At 36.0% G+C, this 12,938-nt stretch overlaps 1 protein-coding gene across 1 annotated transcript; it reads left to right on the forward strand.

Annotated features, from left to right (window-relative positions):
* Positions 1 to 1,117: 1,117 nt before the first annotated feature.
* On the forward strand, positions 1,118 to 10,807 carry Smp_126430 (hypothetical protein; the record flags this gene model as incomplete). The annotated part of the gene is made up of 3 exons (XM_018795166.1): positions 1,118 to 1,120; positions 5,127 to 5,360; positions 10,460 to 10,807. 3 exons carry the CDS (start codon positions 1,118 to 1,120, stop codon positions 10,805 to 10,807), a joined length of 585 nt encoding a protein of 194 aa, XP_018649505.1.
* Positions 10,808 to 12,938: the final 2,131 nt, after the last annotated feature.

Here is a 12,938-nt window from a genome sequence, read left to right on the forward strand (position 1 = left end):
TTCATCGAGAAATCAATGATGCTTACTTTCACTAACAACAAAAGTTGTTCAATAATCAATCTATTCATTGTGACACAATTTCATACATTGATAATCATACACCGACTCAGAATTAAATGGACATTATTTCAAGAAAATGAGACAAGTGAAATGCCAGCCATTCAGAAACTACTTACTTACGCCTGTTACCCATCGTCTAGGAGCATAGGCCACTCACCAGCATTCTACATACAACCCTGTCCTGGGAAATCACTTCCAGTTCGTTCAACTTGTTGTTCATTCTTTTCATATCTGCTTCTATTTTCCAGCGTAATGTGTTCATTGGCCTTCCTCTTTTCCGCTTCCCTTCAGGATTCCAAGTTAGCGATTGCCTCGTGATGCGATTCGGTGATTTCCTTAATGTATGTCCGATCCATTTTCAACGTCTTTCCCTAATTTTATCTTCAGCTGGAAGCTGGTTTATCCTCTCCCATAAAACGCTGTTGCTGATAGTATCCGGTCAGTGAATGTTGAGTATTTCGCGTAAACAACTGTTTATAAATACTTGTACATTCTTGACGATGAATGTAGTAGTTCTCCAAGTTTCAGCTCCATACAGTAGGAGTGAATGACTTGACGTTCGTATTGAAGATTCCGACTTTGAAGTTTGTTGAGAGTTGTTTTGAGTTCCATATGTTCATCAATCGTAGAAATGTTGCCCTTGCTTTGCCAATCCTCACCTTTATATCTGCATCCGATCCTCCTTGTTTACCAACGATGCTTCCCAAGTAAGTGAATGTTTCCACCTCTTCCAGATTTTCGCCATCAAGTGTGATCGACTTGATGTTCTCCGTGTTGAATTTGAGAATCTTGCTTTTTCCTTTGTGTATGTTTAGGTCTATTGATGCAGAGGCTGTTGCTAACATTTGTTGTTTTCGTCGCTACTAACCATATCAAATTGGTTGTACATCACACTTTCAATACTGAATCGTATAATTCACTGAATCAACTATCATTCACTTCTATTCACTCCACATAAATTCCCTATCTCACTCTTTCTTTCTTTTTCTTCCTCGCCCTCTCATATGAAATACAATGAATACGAAAATCACTTCATCATCAAATTCATTTTGTTGCCATGGTATGTTTGAATTTTGTTTATGTAAACATAGTTATATAATTCATGTGACAAGTGGTTTAAACTTGCACTTTTTCATATTACTAACGAAATAATCATTCTATATACAGATTCACTCGATCATATGATTAAGTCACTGGTACATTCATATCAATACTGTTCCAAGTATAAGTACAAGTTAATAAAATAATTAAGAATTATCAGAAGGAGGTTTTGTGGGGATTTTAGTAATTTTATATGGTTGAAATCATGAGTCAATTGAAACTAGACCACTATGAAAAACCTAGAAACACAGGACGGCTGTTTCATCCTATTGTGGGACTCCTCAGCAGTGCTCATCCACGATCCCGCCTCGTGAGATTCGAGCCCAGGATCTACCAGTCTCTCAAGCGAGCGCTTAACCGATAGACCACTGAGCCGGCATTCAACGGTGTTAATGTCTAACATCAACTAGTCCACGAAATTTAGCAACCATTCATCAATGTCTTCAGTGAGTTGATATCTCCCAACAGACGTGGTTGAACTCCACTAGTTACTGCTTCTCACTAGAACTCCAGGAAATACCTCATGGAGCCAATCACTAGTGAGTATATGATCATTATCAGAAGAATGAGACAAATTTATTAATAAAATTATACTTTTAAAAGTAAACTGTTATAATCTATAAACATATATGATGATAGGATTGTTATTGTTGAATGTGTTTAACTGTTTGTATCAGTAACATATGGAAAATTGAGGACGAGAAATGTTTATATTAAATGTTAAGTGGATATCCATCTTTAGTTGATACCATCTAGATAATTAATTTGATGCCAAACAATAAACTTAAAAGTGTTTCTTACTAGTATGAAACTTGTAATCTGTTAATAGCTATAATCCTAAGAAATAACAGACTTAGGATCCCTGAGATTTGCGCTTAATCTTTAGACTGTTAAATTAGAACCCTATGGTCAATATTTCAACTTTAATTAACTCATGATATGATTTGACAATCATCAAATGCCATCAACTACGATCTTTCCACTCATCGCTAGGGTTAAGTCCACCAGTCATAACTTACCATTTGAAGTGAAGGAAATCATCTCGCAGTAATTCACTAACGAGATTGCTGAGTCTTAAATGAGATCATGAACCGATCATTATTACACCATCACTGAAGACCCGGAAGCACTGGACGGCCGTCTTGTCTTAGTATTGGACTCCTTAGCACTGAACACCCATAATCCTGTACGAAGGACTCGAACCCACTATTATATTATGATGAAAGATATCTTTGAATTAAAATGACTTCTTCAACAACCACAAGCGAAATATGAGAAATTTTTAAATTTGGTGGTCACAATCAACACAACACATATCAGTATGATATACTTACTTACTTACTTACGCCTGTTACCCCTCGTCGAGGAGCATAGGCCGCTCACCAGAATTCTCCATCCAACTCTGTCCTGATCCTTCCTTTCTAGTTCGTCCCAGTCAACATTCATCCTTTTCATATCTACTTCTATTTCCCGACGTAATGTATTCTTTGACCTTCCTCTTTTCTGCTTCTCTTCAGGATTCCAAGTTAGGGATTGCCTTGTAATGCACATTGGTGATTTCCTTAATGTATGTCCGATCCATTTCCAACATCGTTTCCGAATTTCCTCTTCAACTGGAAGTTGGTTTTCCCTCTCCCATAAAACGCTGTTATTGATAGTATCCGGTCAGTGAATGTTGAGTATTTTGCGTAGACAATTGTAAAAAATACTTGTACCTTCTTGACGATGGATGTAGTAGTTCTCCACGTATCAGCTCCTTACAGTAGGATTGTCTTGACGTTTGTATTGGTGTTAATTTGATTGATTTTTCATTCTTACTGTCATTGTTCGCGTAGTTCTTTGCTACTGTTAGTATTCCATGTAATTATTATTGATAATTAAATTACAACAGATGACTCAAATAAAGAACATTTTTTTGTGTGATTGTGGGTATTTCCACCAACCCTCACTTTCAGTGAACATGTTATTTGTTTACCTGGATGAAAGTTCTTTGTAGTATTGTTTCGGTATCGAACATTACCTGAGAATATCTTGAACACATAATATGAACAAATGTAAGTGTTAAATGAAGATTTCTTTCTCAGTTACCCGAAGTGTTTTTCACAATTTCTCATTGCTAATACTTCATGAAACGCTGTTCTTTTAAGCAGATATTTCAGGTTTATCCTATTCATAATGTTTATTTTTAAAAGGAGGTGATCTGTCTCATTGAGGGCTTCATCCACGCTTAAAACTGCCTGATGTATATTTACATCTGCTAATGGGGTATTGAAACTTGAACCGATGTACATACGTATAGATTCTTCCTTGTGACTAACTTACTGACTGACTGATATGTACATATATATATTCACATATAAGGATATGGATATAGATACAGATATACGCCCTTACATACTCGAATAGTTAAGTGGAAGGCTGTGACAAACCTACATTACCCCAATTGTTTTATGACTTCAATTCTACGGTATGAAATGAACAAGATTATTCGTAAGTATATCGAAATTATATTAAAATTATTTCTTCAAGAAAGACTAAATATCAAAGATTATTTTGCAGATAGAAGGATTAAATTTGTGAAATAAAATATGATAAATAAAATGGTAGCTCAAAACTGAAAAATAGATAAATAATGCCTATCTACATTATTGGAAAAATTATTAAATATAGCTTAAGTTACTTATTTTTAGTAAGTACAATATGTGGTTTGAATAATTTTTTTCTGGAACAATCAATCGAATGGAATTCATCACTCTACACTAACTTCATTGACTACGAGAAGGCATTTGATAGCGGGAACAGGACGACACTATGGAGGCTTCTTCGACACTACGGCGTGCCTCAAAAGTTAGTTAATATCATACGAAACTCCTATGATGGACTAAACTGCCAAATCGTCCATGGAGGACAACTCACCGACTCGTTTGAAGTAAAGACCGGTGTTAGGCAAGGTTGCTTACTCTCACTCTTTCTCTTTCTCCTGGTGATCGACTGGATCATGAAGGCGTCGACATCTGGAGGAAAGCACGGGATACAGTGGACAGGCATTATGCAGCTTGACGATTTAGACTTTGCAGATGATCTGGCTCTTCTATCACAAACGCAACAACAAATGCAGGAGAAAACGATCAGTGTAGCAGCAACCACAGTAGTAGTCGGTCTCAATATAAACAAAGGGAAAAGCAAGTTTGTCCGATACAATACAACATGCACCAATCAAATTACACTTGACGGAGAAGCTTTGGAGAATGTGGAAACCTTTACATATCTGGGCAGCATCATTGATGAACACGGTGGATCAGATGCAGATGTGAGGGCGCGGATCGGCAAAGCAAGAGCAGCTTACCTACAACTGAAGAACATCTGGAGCTCAAAACAATTGTCAACCAACACCAAGGTTAGAATTTTCAATACAAATGTGAAGACAGTTCTACTGTATGTGGCGGAAACGTGGAGAACTACGAAAGCCATTATCCAGAAGATACAAGTGTTTATTAACAGTTGTCTACTCAAGATACTTCGGATCAGATGGCCAGACACTATCAGCAACAAGTTACTGTGGGAGGCAACAAACCAGATTCCAATGGAGGAAGAAATCAGGAAGAAGCTCTAGAAGTGGATTGGGCACACTTTGAGGAAATCACCCAACTGCATCACAAGGCAAGCCCTCACATGGAATACTGAAGGCCAAAGGAGAAGAGGAAGACCAAAGAACACATTACGCCGAGAAATAGGTACAGACATGAGAAGAATGAACAAAAACTGGATAGAACTAGAAAGGAAAGGGCAGAACAGAGTGGGTTGGAGTATACTGGTCAGCGGCCTATGCTCCATTGGGAGTAACAGGCGTAAGTAAGTAAGTAAGTAAGTATCTTTCTACGATTAGTTCTTTGATTGATTCCCAACAATCCCTCACATATCATATCTTAACTCAGATTATCCATATTTATTCTTATATATTTTAGAAAGAATATTCATCCAGTATTCTACATCAATCCAATCCAAGTCATAACTCATTCAAGAAAACAAAATTATCCCCCCAAAAAATCAATAAAATTATTGAACGTTTAACAAACTATGATAAAACAATTGGACCGCCTGAATCAAATAGTGAAAAAATTTATTTAGGTTATGGTAGATATGAATATCCACATAGAAAATATTTCAATAATGAATCTAAAAAATTAACTCAAACAGAGGTAATATGAATAACGTTTCTTTTCATTGGAGATTATTTTAATATAATGCAGAAATCAGTCAATCAGTTGGTCAGTCACAGCGTAGGACTTCGTACGTACGTACATACATCAGTTCGAGTTGCCATACTACATTGGCACAGAGATGCAATTGTCGATTCAAATCCCATAGTAGTAAAAGTAGTAAGAGTATAAGCATTATGTGAAAGATTAGGGTTTGAAGATGTTATTGAAGGAGTATAATCCAGTGAAATAAATTTGGAAAGAGAAAAAGGATAAAGACATGAGGAATTCAGAGGATTAGAATTTGGTAGAACACAAAGAGTGGATGCAACTTCGCCATTGCAAACGATTTTGAGCCATGTCATTCAAGGTCTTTAACCATCGGTTGCTATCATCTCGCGAATCCCAACCAAGTAGTCTACACCTACCAACATGACTCAGCCCACTTGTCAGTGACTTCATGGATTTGTGCCACGTTTTGGTCTGGCCGCCCCTAGCTTTCTTCCAACCTACTCCTACACCATGAAACATTGCACGTCGGGGCAGTCGGTGATGGGGTATACGTAACACATGTCCCAGCCATCTCAACTGATCAAGTTTCAGTACTTCATCAATCGATTTGCCAACCTTACCTAGTACCCTTTTCCCAACAACTGCATTACTTACTTGGTGGTCCCAGGATATACTAGTAATGCTTTGAAGACACCTATGATCGAATACTAGTAACATACGAATATCCTCTACTCTTACCGGCCATGTTTCACTGCCATAAAGTAGGACGAAACGAACTGCTGAGCAGTAAACCCGTCCTTTGGTTGCTAGACGGATATCTCGCCTACTCCATAAATGACGCAAGTTGGCGAAAGCTAGACGAGACTTCTGTATCCGTGCTTCAGGTGCCAATGCAACCCAATCCTGATTATTTGTTTAATTTTAAAAGATGAACTACTTTCTAAAATATTTCATTCATACTACATTAGCACAGAGATGCAGTTGTGGATTCAAATCCCATAGTGGTAGAAGTAGTAAAAGTATAAGCAGTAATCGGAAAGATTAGGGTTTGAAAATGTTATTAAAGGAGTATAATCCAGCAAAATTAATTTGGAAAGAGAAAAAAGAAAGGGACATGGAGAATCCAGAAGATTAGATAATTCAGAAATAATGATATAACAAAATTTGGAGAAGAATTGAGTAAAGTTCATGGTTTCGAGCTAGGGGGGATCTAATTAAAGAATCCTTAAAGGAACCTCATTGTTGATCAGATGTTAAATTTAGTTAATATAAGCGATTGTCTCACGGTTATTCTTTAGAATCTTTCCAATGAACATCACATTTTCTTTTTTCCCTACAGATAAACCTTGTTTGATAGGATTGTTAAGTCTATAGGCATCAAATCCTCATGCCTACATGCTATTTCAAGATTAGAGGATGAGTTAAACATTACTAATGAGAGACAGTTTTAAAAGAAGTCACTAATGCACCTACTGAAAGTCTCAGTCTACATTTCCTTGTTTGAATGGGAAGGATAATCACATCTCTACTTATGATTTGTGTAAATGATAATTCAGTTTGGTAGTTAAACCTTTATACCAACTATAGTCTTCTCATTTGCTTAGAGAGTTTAGTGTACCTTAGGAAGTGTATATCTTAATTGAATTCAATCGCGGAAAACAGCACAGTTATTATCATTGTTTTCTTGCTAGGCCAGTTTGTAGAAATTATTCCAGTTTTAAGACAGTTTTTACAGAAATAATGAGGAGTCCCCTAATATAACGAAACGGCCGTCCAGTGCTTCCAGGTTTTCCATAGTGGTCCAGCTTCAATTGGCTCGTGATTTCAACTATGAAAAAATACTGAGATCTCCACAAAACCCCTTCTGATTAATAATGCTTAAGTTAAAAAAACTCAACTTGAGGTTGAGAATTCAGGTTAGATGAATTATTCTACTTCAATTCGTATAATTGTGTTAAGTCTTGAAAAGAATGATTATGTCTGTTAGAGTTTCTGGTTGACCTACAATGAATTCTATCTATGAATGATTGAGGATTTCTATAATATAGCACAAGGAATAGGAACTTGAGTAGACCGGATATCTACCATACAACATTACTTCAACATTAATAATCATTACATTAATAAAGAAGATAGGACTTTGGAAATTACTTTAGATTCTGTAAAGAAATCGATAAGGAACAACTTTGTCAGTAGCACTTAATGACCATGAGACACATAACAAGGTAAGTGAACTTAAAGCGATAGGGACTAATCAGAAATATAAGTCAGAAACTTTTTGTTGAAGTTATTCTTAAAAGAAAGAACTAATATATAATAACAAATGAATATGATAATCTGTGTTATAAGTTGTGCCCTTGTGCCCTTTTAATATATTACGTAATGATATCGGCAATTAGAGAACAGTGATTTATCGACCAGACCAATAACACATAAACCCATACAAGCAGTCTAGAGTACTTATCGGTCCTTCTCCATGTCTAGCCCTGTTTGTTGAGTTCAGAACACAAATCCCAGACTGTGAGGTAAGAATCGTGTATTTCAAACATACTGGGTTTATATACAAACCAAACAGACCACATCGTATCATAAAATGGAAAATAACATTTGGACAAGATTTAGCCAAATGTGGCTGTGGATATGGGGAACAGTAATTAGTAGACTGGGGATAACTCAGGAATGGTAAATCGTACAGTAATAGTCTATGGGTCAAAATAAAGCTTATAATAAAAGGAACATAAAATATGAATAGTTAAGTTACTTAACAAGTATACAATAAGAAATATACATATCATATTGGTCCATAGATAGTTCTCAAAGTTACCATTCATAATTCACTTCGGGATAAAACATCTAAACACTGCAATTTGAATACATTCGGTAGGTAAGAATCATTCGCTTCATATGAGACCTAAAGTTTTTGGATTTGATGTCATAGTTACTAAATTTAAAAGATTTCTTAATCAGATATTAGAAAATTGTAAGTAGTGTTGCTCAAATTCAAGGCTGAATGAATGATATTGGTGTAACTATAATTTATGGACGACTTTTGAGTGACACCAAAGTGACTATGAGAATGTCCACCTACTTACTATGGCTCAATGAGGGTTATAAAGCAGTTTGAAGAATAAGGATTATGATTTACAGTTGATGATTAGGGTTAGGAATTAGATTTAGGGTTTTCATCACGAACTGACATCAGCTATAATGCTGAAATGCTGTTTAACCAAATAAATGAAAGAATTTCGTGTCAAAATCCGAGACTCGTTATCCTAAATCTGATTGGTTTGTCCATAGATTATAGTTTCGCCATCATATTCATTAATAATAATAATAATAATAATAATAATAATAACTTACCTCTCAATTACCCACTACTAGATTTGACTTCACAATAAAATCATTTAGGCAAACTAGGTTAGGCAGATAACGGAACCGACAAGTGCTCTAGACTGCTCGCACAAATTTTGTGTATCATCAGTCCGATCAATAAAATCACTCCTCTCCAATCGGCGGTCTTATCACGTGATATATTAAACAGGACACTCAGGCCACACAGACAGAATTGCGACACTACGGGTCATCGTTGAGCTATCAGTTGAGTGGAATTCGTCACTATACATCAACTTCATTGACTATGAGAAGGTGTTTAACGGTGTGGACCGGAGAACATTATGGAAACTTCCTCGACATTATGAAGTTCCTCAAAAGATTGTCAACATTATCCGGAACTCATACAACGGACTACAGTGCGAACTGGTGCATGGAGGATAGCTGACAAATGCATTTCCAACAAGGACAGCAGTCAGACAAAGCTGTCTACTCTCACCCTTTCTCTTTCTTCTGGTGATTGATTGGGTTATGAAGACTTCGACATCAGAGGGGAAACACGGAATACAATGGACATCTCAGAACCAATTAGACGATTTGGACTTCGCAGATAACTTAGCCCTCCTATCTCATATATACGAACAAATACAGACGAAAACAACAAATGTAGCAGCAGCCTCTGCATCAATAGGCCTCAACATACACAAAGAAAAAAGCAAGATCCTCAAATACAACACGGGAAACATCAACCCAGTCACACTTGATGGAGAAACTCTGGAAGAGGTGGAAACATTCACGTACCTGGGAAGCATAGTTGATAAACAAGGAGGATCTGATTTAGATGTAAAGGCGAGGATTGGCAAAGCAAAGGCAGCATTTCTACGATTGAAGACCATATGGGACTGAAAAAACTGCCAACTAACTTCAAAGTCGGAATCTTCAATACGAACGTCAAGTCATTCACTCCTACTGTATGGAGCTGAAACTTGGAGAACTACTACATTCATCGTCAAGAATGTACAAGTATTTATAAACAGTTGTTTACGCGAAATACTCAACATTCACTGAGCGGATACTATCAGCAACAGCGTTTTATGGGAGAGGATAAACCAGCTTCCAGCTGAAGATAAAATTAGGGAAAGACGTTGAAAATGGATCGGACATACATTAAGGAAATCACCGAATCGCATCACGAGGCAATCGCTAACTTGGAATCCTGAAGGGAAGCGGAAAAGAGGAAGGCCAATGAACACATTACGCTGGAAAATAGAAGCAGATATGAAAAGAATGAATGTTAACTGGAAAGAACTGGAAAGTATTGTTTGGGACAGAGTTGAATGGAGAATGCTGGTGAGTGGCCTATGCTCCTCGACGAGGGGTAACAGGCGTAAGTAAGTAAGTAAGTAAGTAAGTAAGTAAGTAAGTAAGTAAGTAAGTAAGTAAGTAAGTAAGTAAGTAAGTAAGTAAGTAAGTAAGTAGGTAAGTAAGTAAGTAAGGCCACACAATATAACACAAACAATAACCAATGGTTTTTCTCATCTTTAATCTCGCGAATCTCGCAAGGCGGGATCGTGGATGCGCACTGCCACTGAGGAGTCCCACAATAGAACGAAACGGCCGTCCAGTACTTCCAGGTTTTTCATGGCGATCTAGTTTCAATTAACTCATGATTTCAATTATATAAAATTACTAAAAATCTCCACAACCCCCCCCCCTTCAAATATCTATCTATATCTATATTCTTTTTTATTTCTTAGATAGATAATTTAATTGATAGATTAAATAATGAAAAATTACCAAACCTACCAAATACTTCATCTTATCCAAATACTATTTCATCTATGAAATGTAATTCAAAAAAATTACAAGAAATTATTGAACATTTAACCGCTTATAATCAATCCAAACTTCCTATAGAATCAACATTAGCTAGAAAATATCTTGGCTTTAATCGTTATGATTATGGTTGGTCATTTGAAAGTCAAGCTAATCTAACAATGAAGAAGTTAACTAAAGAAGAAATTTTGAATGTTATTGAACGTTTATCACAATATGATATCAATAAATATCCACCAGAATCTAAAGGACATATTAAGAAATTATGATATTACTTAAATGGGTATAATTATATTACTTAATTCCAATAATCAATCATCTTTATTATTGTCAGTTTTATCAATGAATATTAAATGGTATATTATTATAGTGTTGTTATATTTCATAGTTGGATATAGTTGTCCCCCCGAAATACCCTGGTACGAACGAGGGTCGGGAGAGTCAACGCTTTCTTTCGAAATACTCTCACATGGCTACGCGTATGCAGCGACTATCAGGGAAGTCCTATTCATTGTCTTCTTACGACTCCAGTGTTGTTTCCGAAATTGAGAGGAAGAAAAGCAAATTTCCAGCACTTTAACTGGGTTGAGGGATGAGGAGGATCCATCTACGTGAGTTGGAAAACCCTGATTCCAAATCAATGGTGTACATACGCTCCAAGATCCTGGGGGGACGAATAATGTACGAACCAATTATTAGTAACCGGCTACCATGAGACTGCATCTTCTTACGTTGCTCCACTGCCTTGCAGGTTAGACCTTTAGGTCAAATGCTCAGAGTGTGGCCCTCTAAGAAAACCACCTGCTTCGGTTTAGTCACCCGGGTAGTATTACAGCCCACAAACAAATTAAGCGACTTATGTGGCACATATGTATTCGGTGCCCCTTTGTACCAATGTTTATGCGTTCAAATAAATAAATAAATATGGTTGCGTAATCATAGTTTGTCATTGATTGATCAAGCGTATATTACATAGGTAAACATAATTATTTAGGATATGCCATATCATGCGACTATAGATGCTACAGTTTAATGATTTAATTAAAAACTAAATATCAGCAGTCAAACATATATATATATATATATATATATATATATATATATAGGACGAAACTGGAGTCCTGGATTTCACTGTTAGTCACAAACTATCTCTGTTTATAATACTTGTGACTTAAGGCAATCTCGAGGCAATCCTCACAGAATGCACATATGCCTATAACAGACTGATCAATTGCAGTCCTAAACATCAATTGGAAGATTCAAACAAACAATATAAAATGAATCTGCATCTGTCCACTCAGCAGCTGAGTGGATAATGCGATGACGTTTGAAGTGAAAGGTACTAGGCTTCAGTCTCAGAGTGAACACCAACCATCCAGTTGACGAGTCCCAAATAGGTTGAAACGCGCGTCCTGGATTCCACTGCTAGTCATTATCCATCTTTGCTTATATAAATCTTGGTTATATTGTGTGACTAATGAGTAGAATTGTCATATTGTTGATTCAACCGATGCCTTCTTTAACTATGCCCTAGGATATTTTGCCATTAGTATTTGAGAAGAGTGAATGAAATAGTTTATTTATATACATAGTGGAAGTTAACGATGATACTTTACTTATTAGACTTCTTCCATGAGTACCAACTAAGAAACATTGCAAATTTTTAAGTAAATGAATATTTAAGAGTGGTGGAAGGATTTGATTGCATATTATTCGGTATTATTCAGTTCATTGTATCTGAAACTTGGGAAGAAAGTGAACACTAAAGCAAAGGTTTGGATATTATATATTATTAAAGGAATATTATGAAATATGGCGAAGGCATGATGATGAAAAGATGTATATGTGTTTGGTATTACATTATTTCCTTTACAGTGGAAGTTAGATCTAGTTATTCAAGTTGAAGAAGAGGCATGAATCATTATTGGCCTGGTAGGTATGCAGATATTATCACAGAAACCAAATGGTAAACCGTTTAAGTTTGATAATTGATGATCTTTTACTGAGTAGTTATTTTTAGTAATAATGAGACTACATTTTAGGGAAGAATTTGTCTTCAACGCTTCTTCTGTTTGTAAAATAAGCCAGGAAGATTTGAATCTGTAACAAAGACCAAGGAACAACTTTTAGGGAGTATATTGAAGCCTATTGGAAATATCTTGATACTACGCTCAACATCGACGATAGTGTTCTGTTCCATCGTCACTATAGAATCTTCAGTAATAATTATACTACTTACAAATGTTTAGTAGCTAAAAGTAACAAACTAAATTTTGGAACAGTGTGAACGAAGAATAATTTTAAAACTTTTCGTTAACTGACTGAAATAGCATATATGTTCAACAAAATGTAAAAGTAAAAACAACGTTTTGACAAACGTTTGTTAATGACATCTTATTC

This window comes from Schistosoma mansoni, chromosome 1, assembly GCF_000237925.1.
Source record: "Schistosoma mansoni strain Puerto Rico chromosome 1, complete genome".
Classification (NCBI taxonomy): domain Eukaryota; kingdom Metazoa; phylum Platyhelminthes; class Trematoda; order Strigeidida; family Schistosomatidae; genus Schistosoma; species Schistosoma mansoni.